This window comes from Haliaeetus leucocephalus, unplaced genomic scaffold, assembly GCF_000737465.1.
Source record: "Haliaeetus leucocephalus isolate CR32 unplaced genomic scaffold, Haliaeetus_leucocephalus-4.0 Scaffold417, whole genome shotgun sequence".
Classification (NCBI taxonomy): Eukaryota; Metazoa; Chordata; class Aves; order Accipitriformes; family Accipitridae; genus Haliaeetus; species Haliaeetus leucocephalus.
This window is the reverse complement of record NW_010972853.1, coordinates 4,496,566-4,510,537: the sequence shown is the minus strand read 5'-3', so window position 1 is coordinate 4,510,537 and position 13,972 is coordinate 4,496,566. Positions and strand designations below refer to the sequence as shown.

The 13,972-nt window shown below is 35.9% G+C and overlaps 1 protein-coding gene across 1 annotated transcript in view; it reads left to right on the top strand.

Moving 5' to 3' along the window:
* The window catches only part of SPRED1 (sprouty-related, EVH1 domain containing 1), a 59,183-nt gene that overhangs the window by 33,034 nt on the left and 12,177 nt on the right, over positions 1-13,972 (top strand). The window contains exons 2-4 of the mRNA XM_010574219.1: positions 1,202-1,376; positions 9,336-9,504; positions 10,798-10,847. Of these exons, the coding sequence (XP_010572521.1) occupies positions 1,202-1,376; positions 9,336-9,504; positions 10,798-10,847 (394 nt within the window). The remainder of the gene's footprint in view (positions 1-1,201; positions 1,377-9,335; positions 9,505-10,797; positions 10,848-13,972) is intronic.

Genomic DNA, 13,972 nt, shown 5'->3' with positions numbered 1-13,972 from the left:
GAAAAAGAAAAAAACAAAGCAGTGATCCCTTTAAAATACAACAGTTTGGTGAATGGTTATATCGCAAGTAATTTTGTACAGAAGGAACAACTTTGTCCTCTTCTAGTATTTCCTGTTCAGTCCTTAAATTTGACATCACTAAAGCTAACTGGCATAACTACTTAAAGCCTCAATCAGAAATATGTTGCAAAAGATATCATGAAGCTTATTTCTTTTAAAGTGTTGGAACATTCATTCATGGACTATTACATTCATGTAGTAAACCATACTTCGAATGTAGAATCTTATCATATCCTTGGTAAACCATGGGGTTTTCCAACTGATGTAGCAGCAAATTCATAACTAAAACTAAAATGTGTCATTTAATTTAAAAGAAATAAGTAAAAGCTGAGAGAGAGATATCGCCAAAAACGCTTTTTCCAAGACTCTGAAAAAGGAATTTGGCTTTTTAAGTAATGAGGTGATAACCATTTGTTTATTTTATAAAAATGCTAAATGATGGAAAAAGCTGTTAAATTGTAAAATGCAAGTAATTTTCCACATACTGTGAGTACAGGAGAGAACCAGCAAGTAGACGCTGCACATATTAGGTTTTAAGTAGCCGTAACTGGTTCTGTTGTCGAACCCCATAGCCTGTGTGTCCTGACCTACCCTTGCAAAGGACGGGTTATGTGCGTGGGGAGGAGGGAGGGACGAAGGGAAGCGGGGTTTCTGGCTAGAAGCCTGTTCTTGTTTAGATTTCAGTGGCAGAAGGCCTGACCTCTTTCTGCTTGCTTGTTCTCTTTTCTGTGCAATTTCATGGTGGCTGACTGGCTTCATGATTAGTCTAAAATAAATCGGGAGTTGATTCTTACTCCCTTCCCACCCCTGGCCTTCTCTAGCTAGATCACTGACTGTAAAGTTTTAGAAGTGTATCAGTTTTGACTCTGAGGAACTATATTGTCTGGTTAAGTTTCTTTACAAGCAATTGAATGTAAGCTCCAAGAAGTCCTAATGAAGGCATAGAAGTACAGAGGAACATTTTTTAGAGGGTCTTCTTAAACTGGTTTCTTCTAGGTGACTGTTCTGGAAGGACTGAACCTCCACAATGTTAATTATCGTGATCTTGGTTGTGGGTTTGTTGTTTTGTTTTGTTTTTGTAACTAGACTTAGCTGGTTTGCATTTATGGAAAACTAATTTCTTCTTTTGCATCTCTTCCAGTAATAGTTATGCACGAGTGCGAGCTGTGGTGATGACCCGGGATGACTCAAGTGGTGGATGGTTACCACTTGGAGGGGGTGGACTAAGCTGTGTCACAGTCTTCAAAGTCATTCCGCAGGAAGAGAATAGCTGTGCTGATTTTCTTATCCATGGAGAACGACTCAGGGATAAAACGGTAACAATTTACATCTGTTTAATGTTCCTATTAAAACTACATAGGACCTAAGAATAGATGTTTGGTTATTGTTGCTTGTAGACTAGGAAGTAAATTTATAGTCTCAGTCTAATGCTGTTGCTGAGCTTTTATCCGTATCAATGATTATATACCTAAAGAGCCAATTATTTGTTTCAGGAGTAGTACTATCCCTTTCTAGAAGTAAGCATGTTGATCTTTTGGAAACTTTAAAACATTTTTTTTTCATTGCAGATTTCCATCCATTTGGGGAAACATTTTGCTATTCAGGTTTTTTTCCAATGGAGGGTTAAAGTTAAATCTTCTTGTTAACCTGTTTATACACCAATGATACTGTGTTTAATAGGAGTGTTGGAATATAAGATAACTTCTTAAAAAACAAAATCTGAAGGAATTCCTCAGTAATGATTCAGTTAGTTGTGGAATTTGACTGTGACAAAAAGTAGCCATTTTACATGAAAACAACTTTTGTATTGGAAGAAAGCCTGAAGCTGGCAGGTCAAAGAATTAATCTGGTTTGATGAACACATAGACAGTATTCATTTATCAGCTACAACAAATAAAATGCCAGTAATAAAACTTGTCTTAAATAGTGTCATGAAAGTCAGCCTCACAAAAGGAAAACGGGTGTAGGTTCTCAGCCATTTCTACATGCAGACCTATGGAAGACAAAATAGGCTTACTAAAGCTTGCTTGGTTACTTGTATGCCAAATAGGTTTCTGAGGGGGGAGGGGTGTCTTACTGTGGAAACAAAGGGAAGTGGGGAAAGCACAAAACCTCCATCTTAATGAGTTTTATCAAGAACTTACTCTTTTCTGTCAGTAATTTCTGACTCCTGTGTAAGCTTAAAGGTAGAATTGCATCTTATACCATACTGCTGATTCTTTCTCAAGTATACCAGTTTCTCCCTTGAGGCAGGACTGCTGAGTTTTCTGCCTTGACTGTGACTGTTGTAGGAAGAGAGCATATAAATAGAAATTCTGCTGACTCAGTTGTTTCAGCGAGGCGTAGTGCTATTAGCAGAGTACCCTGTGTTCCTGCACAGCTATGTGCACCTGCAGTTCCTTCCTCACTTTGCAGTAGTTCCCTTTAGAACTTTTTTTAGCCTTATTGAGGCTGCTTTTGAGGACCTTAATTGCATTTAGAGATACTTGACAATTTTCTCTTAGTTCTTATTACTCTCGACATTCACAGCTTGCCTTCAGAATCTGAGGGTAATAAAATGCTCAGAACTGAAGGCTGGTTTAATGTTTCTCCCGCATGCATATGAAAATGTTGCAGCCGTCAGCATCCTGATCTGTGTGCTCTCTCTCCTGCTTCCCCCGGGCAAGCCTTGTTTCGCTTCCACTTCTGGTAGAAAGCTTTATATGTCTCTGCTCCTCTTCCTGTCCAAAATGGAGCTCATGTTAGTATGTTTTCCAAACCTTTATTGTCCTGAACAGGTTTTTTTTGTTTGGGGTTTTGGGTTGGGGTTTTTTTTCAGATTTTTTGTGTGTCTGTCTGTCCCTCCCCTACTGCCCCCAAATGTGACCTACTAGTCTGTCAGGCAGATTTTGATCTTACAGCAGTTTTAGGAAGCGACTGTTGGAAGTCAGCCGCTCAAAACCACAGGATAAAAGATGGAGGAAATGCAGTTAAGAAGAACACCTATCCAGTGTGTGTTGAAGAAAGCTCAGGGAACTAACAAATACAGGTTTAGGCTGTGGGGAGGAACACTGTAGAGCCAGTGATGCTTTGGTAACTCAGTAAAAGGAAGCTATGTATGCATGTATTAACTCAGACTTCAAATAATGCACTTACAAGCAACAGCTAATGTGTAATGAATTAACAACAAAGTTGCACAGTATGCAACAAGACCCCTGTTGGCATGAAAGAAACAAGATCCTACACCAAGGTATGTGAGGACATTGTTAGGTCATGACACTTTTTCAGAAGGACTGTAGCAGGGACTGGACGAGAAATTCTGTTGGACAGGGATCCGGTCACCGATTCTAAAACTGTTCTGATTCTTATGCTTTAAATATAGTTAATGATTTTACATTTGTTCTTAGGATGTTCCTGTGGATTTACTGTTAAAGCACAGTTTTTAACCTTTTCTTTAATGAAGCCAAACAATTGGTTTTTTAAGTCCAAATAGAATTGACAGGTGACTATTACATTTCCCAATACAAAGAAAAGACTGAGAAAAACAACACCAAGAAGTTGAAATGTAATTGTCTGTTCCAACTTGAAAGAGTGAAGAAGGCTTTGTTCTCAGAGGCAACCCTGAAAAGGACTGTTGAAGATTACGTCAGTGGCATAAAATGCTATTTTTTTATTTTTTCTTTAAAAATAAAGTAAAAGTGGAAGTTGCTATGGGTTCATCAGGTTTGCTATTGAGTAGGGACCAAATATTTTGATCATCTTCTCATTTTGAGTGAGAGTTATACTGAATCTTCTGTTTCTGTGCTCCACCATTGCTCTAATCTCATTTTAGAATGGCCTTGGTGTGTAAATCTGTATACCTGAATAATATTTGAAGTTAGTTGTATGCTGTTTAGTTGGTTGCTCTGCCATTGTATTTGCAAAGAGAAAGTAGCAATATTTTTAATAGCAATAGTTTCAAAAAAGCTTCCTAAACCATTTTGAACATTTCAGTTACTCAGATTTTGAGCACATGTGTCTTCAGGCATGTTTAATCTATTGTAGTATCTAGAAGTAATTACAGCTTGGTCAATTGGACCACGACTTCCACTTCACTCACTTTTTTGCAAAGTACATGCAGACATTTCTGAAAATACTTCTATGGGTTAAAAAAGAAAGTAATCCTTACAAATGGAGTCTTCCCCCTCACCCCCTTACCTCAAGTCACATTACACACTGTTAAAATACCTCTGTAGCTAAATTATATTCTTATTTCCTATGGCCAATAAGTCTTTCTTTTGTGAACTGGCTCAGCTTCCAGGAAAGATGCAGAAATTCCCTTATCCTGGAAAACCTATAGTGTGGAATTCGGGCCACTTTTCTGGGACACAGGGAAGCATGGGTTTTGAAATAACCTCAGGTTAGAGAGCAAATGGAATCAGATCTATGGCTTTTACTTTAGAAATATGGGAATCATAATGTTAGTATTACTGTTCAACCTATGTGTCAGCAGAAAGGTGGAATTTATTCCAAAGCAACTTGAAATCCATAGGTGAGGTATTTGATGGAGGTATCTTCTAGATGCCTCTTAAATGGTTATACTCAAAAAGAATGAGAGATCTTTTATCTCTTCTCTTATTGTTTCTTGTAAAATAGCTTTAGTTGCTGCTTCTCCCAGTAGTGCTTCTGACACTGCATTGCAATTCATTCCAGTGTGCTGGATCTCCCCATATATTTTATAGGATATGCAGGCATTTAATTAGGACTATAGATCTCAGTCTGTAAGTCAGCTGTATAAATTAAACACTTTGGGACTGAACATCAAAATTTGAAGTTCCTTTTTAGAGGCATTTCTTGTCATTTCTTTATATACCTGAGAGTCAGGTTGCTATCAGCCCTTTTACAAACCAGCTTCAGGCTACATGTAGAGCTTCCAAAGTTTCTGTGCAGTACCGAGCTATTTAAGACATCTCATGGGGTTCACAAAAAGCCTCCTAGTTATCTGAGAAGAAAATCGAAGTGGTGGCACCACTGAATTAATTTAGGAGAGGGATTGCTCCCCACTAGTTTGCTCAGGTTGTTTAGATCTGCGTTGGAATGTAAGGGTATTTCGTGAAGACTTTGACGTAATTACACGTTTCCTCATTTATTATATTCACCTACCTAGATCTGGCTCCAGCCAGTCTGCTTGGAAGAATTGCACTCCCTCCTAACCTGGTCAGGTCTGCTGCTCTCTTTTACTGTGTTTACAGTAGCTCTCTTCTATCTTAATAGCACTAGTGTTAAACATACATTAGGCTCAAGCTTACGGGTTTCTAGGCTTTGGTGAATTTTACATTCTTGAATGAAAATAATAGACTTCTCTGTTCCATTTTATTTTCTTCTCCAGTCCATTGCCATGCAAGTTTTTCATTGAAGGCGAGAAAAAAAAGTGACTATTATCTTTTGGATCGTGAGTCAGGAGTGACAAATCAAAGTTTAAAATCTTTCTTTTGAAGAACAGGTAATTGTGTAAAGGGAGAGGTACGAAGCTGAAACTGAGTATAAATACTGTTGTCTTCTAAAAATCTGCTATTCAAAAAATTTATAGTTTACTTTTTAAATTGGCTTTAAAGTTTGAGAAAAGATTGATTCTAACAGGCTGTAATACAGCCCTTACATAATATTACTTTTTGAATTGGGGGGGGTGGGAAGCATGCACAGAATAATAATCATATCACAGGGTCACAGTGGCACTGGGGCCACATGCTCTGAAGCAAAAATATACTCAGGTCATGCTGCTTGGTCCCAAGACTAGAGAAAAGCCTTTCATTCTATTTAGCAGAAAAGGCATTCAAAAGTTTCATCAAAAACTATATGCTTATATGTTTGTAGATTTGGGCTGGGAATGAGAAATGGCAAAACTATCTATCTACATGTAATGTCATAAGCTGTTGAAAGTACAGCTAGAAGCAAGTAAAATAGTATCCAGTATCTAGAAATGTTCAACTATGGGTCTGTTATCAAAATAGAAATCTATATCAAATGCGATAAGGGTTTTTTCATATTTGTTTCTGGAACAAGCACTAGATAATGATGCTAATATCTTAAATACTCATTTTTGTTCAAAAATATTTGAAGCGTTGAAAGTTTAAAATTTCTGACTTTAGAGATTCATCTTGTCTACACAAGCCAAATAGTTTCTGATATCTTTAAAGAATGTATCTTGTAGAGGTGAAAAAAGAAACATGTGGCAAGCAAATATTTTTACGAGTAGCTATGAACTCATTAGCGTTGCACTTAATGACATCAGGATATTAAAAGGATTTTTTCGTTAAATAGTAGTAAGTAGACAGACAACCCTATTTATGCTCTGAGAATTTAGATTTGGATTGTATGGATCTGGAGCTCTTTTGTCTTGAGTCTGAGAACTCTGCAGCTTTTCCCATTACATGCTAAGATGGCTGCTTCATATTGGCATGGAAGTCTTATATTGAGTCTCCAAATAAAGAAAACCTTCAGAACAGTAACCTATGTTTATTAAACAATGCAATTTTGTTAAGCCTTAGTCACTTAATTTACAGTCTTGCAGGTTTTTGTTGTGCTTATCACTGGAGATCTTAGGGAAGGTCTACCTAAAAAGGTTTGGTAAGGTAGATTTTTGGTAACCATGTGGGAGAGCGTGATATCACCTTCACATAGGAGGTAGAGAGTTCCGAACCATAGCAAAGTGCAGTAAAAAATTATTGGAGTTGCAGATATTTGAAGACTTGAAAAAAATACCTGTATTGCTAAAAGCTTGGTTTCATTTCCAGGCTTTGGAGATATGTGTATTAGGATACCTCCTCCCCAGTCCCAATGGTAGTTTGCATGCTTCAGCATAAAGAAGCCTTTGACAGCATTATGTTTAACAGGGAAAAAAATACGTTGTTGCTACAAAGCATCAGAGTGTTTTGGGGAGAAAAAAAAAATGCTTTAGCAGAAGGCTGGTATGTTTTTTATTTCTTTGGGTTTTTAGTATTTCTGGATGCAACAAAAACTATTGAAGGCTGGATGTTTATAGATTTGTGTCCCACTGCTACTTCTGACTTACAGGTTTTGAGTTTTCTTTCAGGTGGGGCAGACAGAGTCTCACCTGTATGGATTCTTATGTCTGATAACACGTACAATTTTGATGCAACTAATTTTTCCCCTTTCAATGCCCTTAACCACTTACATCTACTCTGTTAACTGGTCTGTTTCCATACAGTTTTAGATCTTAAAAATCAGTGTCATCCTGTCAAATTTGTTGTTTCCTTAAGTCAAGCTGAAAACAATTACGGTGTTGGCGAGGATGTTTGCTTGTTTGTTAATGATTGCTTGTCTTATAAAATGTTGTGAGGGTTGGAAGTGGGGGCCAGGTTGTAGTAGTGTTGCTTTTTGGGTTGGGGGGGGTTCGTTTGGGGCTTTTCTGGTTTGGTTTGGATTTCTTTGAAAATCATAGCTTCTACTCAGTGAAGTTTTAATGCAGTAGTTTAACTCCAGTGGTACCATCTTTCAAAAAGATTTGTCATCCAGGTATGAATTTTCAGTATAACATAATCTGGATTAACCCCTTTGGGAGCAGGTGTTCATTGAGATGCTATGAAATCAGTCTTGCAGAACTTCTTGTTGATATTTTGGGTGAAACTGCATGCAAAATATAGTGTGAAAATAGTTGGTGTTTAATATAGTAGAGATCCCCCAAAAGTGCTCACACACCTAGAAAATGCAGTGATGTGAGAAATCTTCATTTTTAACTCCGCTTTTTTAGGAGGAAACAAGTTTAAAATCATGAAAAGGAACAAAGAACAATCAGTTAATACACCTTAGAACTGCAGAATTAAACTTTTTTTTTTCTGCTGCAGCACCTTTTCCTGCACATGTACAGCAAACAGTTAGATTCCCTCCTATGCTTTCTTGCAGGCAGTTGTACCTACATATTGTTGACCATTTAGGGAATTCAGAGTGGAGTAACAAAAATTATTTTAATGCTGAAAGAGTTTGTATGTGCAGAAAGAATGTCATCCTTCTAGAGACAGAGCTAAAAGGCAGAGCAGTGGTGAGGTGTAGGATAGGGGGAATAAATAATGAAGAGCAGGAGAAAAAACCCTATTTGGCTATGTAATAATTAGACAAGGAAAGGAGAGGAAGAACACAAAGGATATTTAAAAATAATCCAAGTACAGACATATTTTTTTTTAAATTTGGAGATTTTTCTCAGTTATGTTTATAATTAACCTCATTTTTCCACATGCTGTAAGAAATTTTGTGGTTTTCTCTCAAGAAGCTGCATATGTAACAAAATTAAAAATGAAAATTTTGAAAATACATTAATGCTGAAATGACAAAATATTAAAATTCCGCATTCACCTCTCAGTGTAGGTTTTTAGGGTCTAGTAGTAATACAGAGATACAGGTTGTCTTGCTGTGCATTTTATTATACCTAGTGCTACAGGAGCAGATTGGTGCATGTCCCCCTGTACTTTCTTGTTCACCTTGGAATTTTTAATCAAGAAACATTCAGTGTCACAATGTTGCATAAAATAATTTTTGCAGGTAAATTAAATATGCAAATGTATTTTAAAAACCAACTAGTTTAAAGTGGGAAAATGATGTGAAGACTACAACTTTACTTCATAACTGAATGTGCGTGTATACCTGTAATGGTTTTGTAGCCAAATAATTCTGTTAATAGTTCCTAATTACTGTTTTCATTATAGTTGAACATGAGCCATAAATATATTTGTGTCTAGGTATAGGCAGTAATACATTCAAAAATATTTTAGTTTTGATTAATTTCAGATTTTAAAACAATTCTTCTGTATTATTTTCTCTTCTCTAGTAGCCCTTCTGCGAGAAAACTGATGTGGCCTGAAAGCAGCATGAAGTTAGTCTAGTGCTCAAAAATTTTGTAGAATAAGTATACAAACAGAATTCCCAGTGATACAGTAATACTTGATATCAGCACAGTAATGGTTTTCGGGGGTGCGGCCTATTTAATTTGCTGAACATCTAGCAAGCCTGTACTGACAGAAGTGCTTGCTGCAGGTATGAGATACTTTTAAGGCTGGGAAAATTCACTTGGTATACAAATAGTGTCCTTAACCTGTAACACCTTTCAGCAGCTGTTAGTGAATAATTTGGCCATAATGGAAATTAAGTTAAAAATACGTCCTTGTAACAGGAAGAAATTTAAACAGAGACTTTAATCTGCTCTTATGATGTATGTTTTCAGGTAATTCATGAAGACTACATTTTGTTCTCAAATTTGATATATTGGTCAGTGATATCTTTTCCTCCTGTCTTCTTTCTGGAAGGTGGTCTTGGAATGCACATTAAAGAAGGACCTAGTTTACAACAAAGTTACTCCTACTTTTTACCACTGGAAGATTGATGACAAAAAGTTTGGCCTCACATTTCAGAGTCCTGCTGATGCAAGAGCATTTGACAGAGGTATTCGGAGAGCAGTAGAGGATATTTCTCAAGGTATGTATTTCAGATGAAAGGGTTGGCGGTGGGGGGGGCTTAAGTGTTTAGTAAATGAGATAAGTCAAAGCAATTTGCATAACATCAGTGCTGATAGTATTTAAGGATGTGGATTGATCTATAGCATATTGAGATTTTAACAGTTCTTAAATAGTATTTCTGACGTTTCTAAAGTGCCGTTCATCCAAGTGTCTTAAATTGTTTCACAAACACTAATAAGGTAATTCCATGAAACGTTCCTACATAATAAAGCATTGCCTCTGTTTTTTTTAGAGGTGAAAAAATGGAGGAAGCTGGAGTGTTCTACTGTCTTTCTTGAACCTTCTCAGAAGCTTGTTACAGCTTCTGTATTCTTAGAGCATAACCTATGAAGTTGAATGATTTGAGACCCATTGAGTTCTCTTTTTATCTGCACATACTTTCAGTTAATAGGCTGACACAGAGCAGTTCTGAGGGCAGGTTTATATGGGACAGTAGAATTTACTCTAATAGTAATATGGCTAACTGGTTCCAGACCTCATGGAAACTAGTGAGCAAACTGAAGAAGATCACCAAGCCTCGATTCTGAGCTGAAAATATGATAAATGTATTGCTGGATGGGGAGAGGGAGGGAGGGAAGAGAACGGGTATCTATTGAATGGAAAGAACATATCTTTCAGGCTTGTAAGAAGTAACTCAAAGGGAGAAATTCAAACAAAGTATTCTGTGCTGTGATGTGCTGTAAATTTAGGGATTTAATGTGTGTTATCATATTAGCAAAGGGAGAAACATGTTTCTGAAGGGAAATGCTTTTTGACATACTAAATGACTTCTTTTGAATTGTGCTGATATCATCCATATCCCTGCAAGAGAAATAATTAGAAAACATATGAGTCCTTTTTTCTCTTAGGGTCTCACAGTTCCAATTTCTGCTGATTTATAGCAAAATACAGCACAGCATGCATTCATGCCAACTGAATGTATTCTGCCTTTAATTTTCAAAATGCTACATTAACAAGAATGTACCCCCTTGCTTCTGACTTCTGATGGCACTTTGAAAATGTTGTTACAAGGAAGGTGTGAACAAGAGAGAAGAGTGTGGTTAGGAATACTCAGTATACAAAATATAGAATGTAGAAATGAATGGTACTTATTAAAATCAACCTGAAATACAGTAATCTACTGGTTAAAAAAGTAAACAAGCATACTTATCATAGCTGGATATTGAAGGATGGTGTGGACTACTGGAAGCAGTAAACTGTAAATAAAATGAAAATAAGTTTGTCTATTTTGGTTTTTTTACTTTTTCTGTAGGTTATCCACCCTCCCAAAATGATGTTGAAGTGGCAGAAGACTGCTTTCAAGTGAGTATTTAAATTTTTAAATTAATTGTGCAGTTATTTTCTGAAGAAATTCACTGAACAATTTTTGTTTATATTAGTGAGAATAAGCAAAATAAGAACAATAGCAAATTTCAGTTTAATGAAATAAGTTCCAGAACAGTTATCTAGAAGACTTACAATATTGTCTGTCCTAAACTAAGTAGTCAATATTTAATCAATAGGATGATTAACCATCCTGAGTTTAATTTTTAAGTTTACAGTGTCTGTTCTAGGTTATGTGTCCTCTTTGAACTCATGGGAACATGAAATATTCTTCTGGGGGAAAAAAATAGAGGGGTCAGGAGTCGTCTTCTTTTACATGCACATCCTATTTGTTTTCCTAGATTTCACACTGCAGTGAATAGACACTACTAACATTGTATGGTTCGAATTGAAAAGATGCTGACATAACAGTTAAAAGAATCTAGTCCAAACAAGGGTGGAAGTTCAGATAATTTTTAAAAACCCACTGAAGATAAAGCAGTCACTTGTTGAGGTTCAAATTTTTACTGATCCTTATTTGCACCATTCAACTTCTATAAGTCGTAATGGCATAAGAGGTAAAAACTTATCTTCTACTATGCTTCAGAGTTATAATGCTTTACACAAATACCATATCAAGTACTGTAACGCTGATGTGTAGCACTACCTGGTAATATCCAAGAATCCATGTAATTAAAAAGCCAGTATAAACAAATATTATGGATACATACATACAGTAAATAGCTGTAATATAACTGAGTAAAAACCTACTTGTGTCTATGTGTGCTTGTCATCTCTTCTTTCCTATTTACAGTTTCAGGGAAAGTCTTGGCTTTATTCACACACGTTCAGTTTTCAGAGTGCAGATATTTAAATTAATATGAAGCTGGTATAGAAACAAGGTTGACTCAGGGGTCTTAGTGACTATTCAGAAAACTGATAGTATTCCTAAGTGGTTTCTTGAGGGAAAGAGTTTTGTCATTTATGCAGTATTAACTTCTTTATCAGTGTAGATAGATGCAGTGTAGAACCTCTGCAACACAAAATCAAGAAAATTAGCAGCCTACTTTGAAGATATGTGTAAGAATAAAATTATGATAGGAGTCTGAGAGTCAAGTATTTAGAAAGGATACTGCAATGCAGTGGCAATGCAGAAGAGTCTCTTGATTTCCTTCCATTTTATGGTAGAAGAAATGTATCTCTGTGTAAGTGTTGGCTGTGTAACCACCTGTTGTTCTTTATTTGCAGTGCTTTATTTTAAGGCACTTTAAAGTAAAATTGCTATAAATATTAGATATTTTGAATTTAAAATAGGAATGAGATTTTGACAGGGTGGAGGAAACGTATGCCAAAGTTAATGCAATCCTTAATCAGCTTTTAAAAGACTTGTTTAAACATGCTTTGTTGCAGGTATTAATAATTGAGCAATTTCTACAGGCCTAATGAGATTAAAGGAAACTAATTAGCTCTTGATTATGCTGCTTAGTTATTATGTTTCTATATAAGGATGCCAAAATTGAAGCAAATATCTGTGATTCTTTATATTTACAAAATTTGTTATTGGAAAAGTGGAGAAAAGTGTATTTACATCATCTGTTCTATATAGATGTAAATATAGATATATTTAGATATGTAAATAGGTGATGTAGATTTACTTTTTATATATTTAAAAAACAACCATATATTTTTAAAAGTATCTATATATAACTTACAGGTACAAACAATCCTGTTTGGTGCAAACTGCTGCTAGAATTATTCATTACATTCCAGGCAGGAAGGCATATTTCATTACTTCACCACAACATACATTGCTTAATTGTGGATTTGTGCTGTGGATAGATGGCAAGAATTACCTGTTTTCTAGAGGCAAAAAAGCTAGCCAATATTTCTTACCATATCTCTGCATACCAAAGTAAAATAAATGATACTAGACTTGCCTATCGATAACAATGCCAGAAGGGCGGGGAGATGCAGGAAAGGCTGAACCCACCCTGGTTTAGCTATGCTTCATCTAAATCAGGTTTATGTATCAATAACGAAACAATAATTGCAGCATTACGAATGTCAGTGTAGAAAGGCTAGAGCATTTTAGTTACAGGCACTAGGTCTAGTCACCACAAATATCTCGGAAATACCAAATAGTGCACATTCTCCTCCAAGTCATTAATTCCTTCCCCCTTCCAAGATTGATACTGTTGAAAGTGGAACTTGATACCCCAGGGGTTTTTTTAACTTGAAAGACTGCTAAGACCATTTTGTTTAAAGATATCATATTATGTGTTACGTATTTGAAGAGTCATGTTGACTTGTCCCCCCACTTCTTCCCACCCCACTATAGTTTAAAAGGCCTAATGATTTTTTTTTTCCCCTGTTTATTCTATAAGCTGTTTTCCCAAGACTCTAGTAGTACTTTTTAGTAAGTTTTGGAGTGTATCTATGCAAGGGCATTTTAGAGTGTGGATAGAATGTTATAGCAGGTTGACACTTGGATATGAGGGCAATGGGATGTTTGGTGTTTCATCAGAACAATCTTCTAGAATTGTAATTTGTAACCTTTAAGGAATGAAGTACAAAAGATCAAGCAGCGGAGCTCCTCCATTTAATTAAAAATATTAAGTAGTCATAAGTTGCTTGTAAAATAGCAGAATATCAAAAAGAGAAAAGGGTTAGTTCACACTTACTTTTCATAGCATGTTTGTTAATACACTTAGATATTTTTTTTCTATACCCTGTAGTAACTATCATGTGTATTGGTATTCTTCGGTTTCATTTCTTTCTTAGTTAGTATTGTAGGTAAGGTCCCCAGGATGTCATCAAGGTATATTGGAAAATGCTAATTTTAATAGGTCTTTTGTCAGTTACATCGTCTGCTGTCAAGGTGTTTTGCCTCTGCTGTTGTAGTCATCTTACACAGCAGGAATCCTATATTTAGTGCATATTTGAAGTATGAATGTAGTATGTAGTTTGTACATAAATTTCATTAACAGTGTTTTTTTAAAAAGTGAAGGTAATTAGTGATGAAGAAAGCAAAACATGCTTCATAAGTTATTTTACTGGCTGGTTATATTTGGTACTACAGAGAGCAAATGAAATGATGCGAATAAGATCAAAACACACAGCCTTCT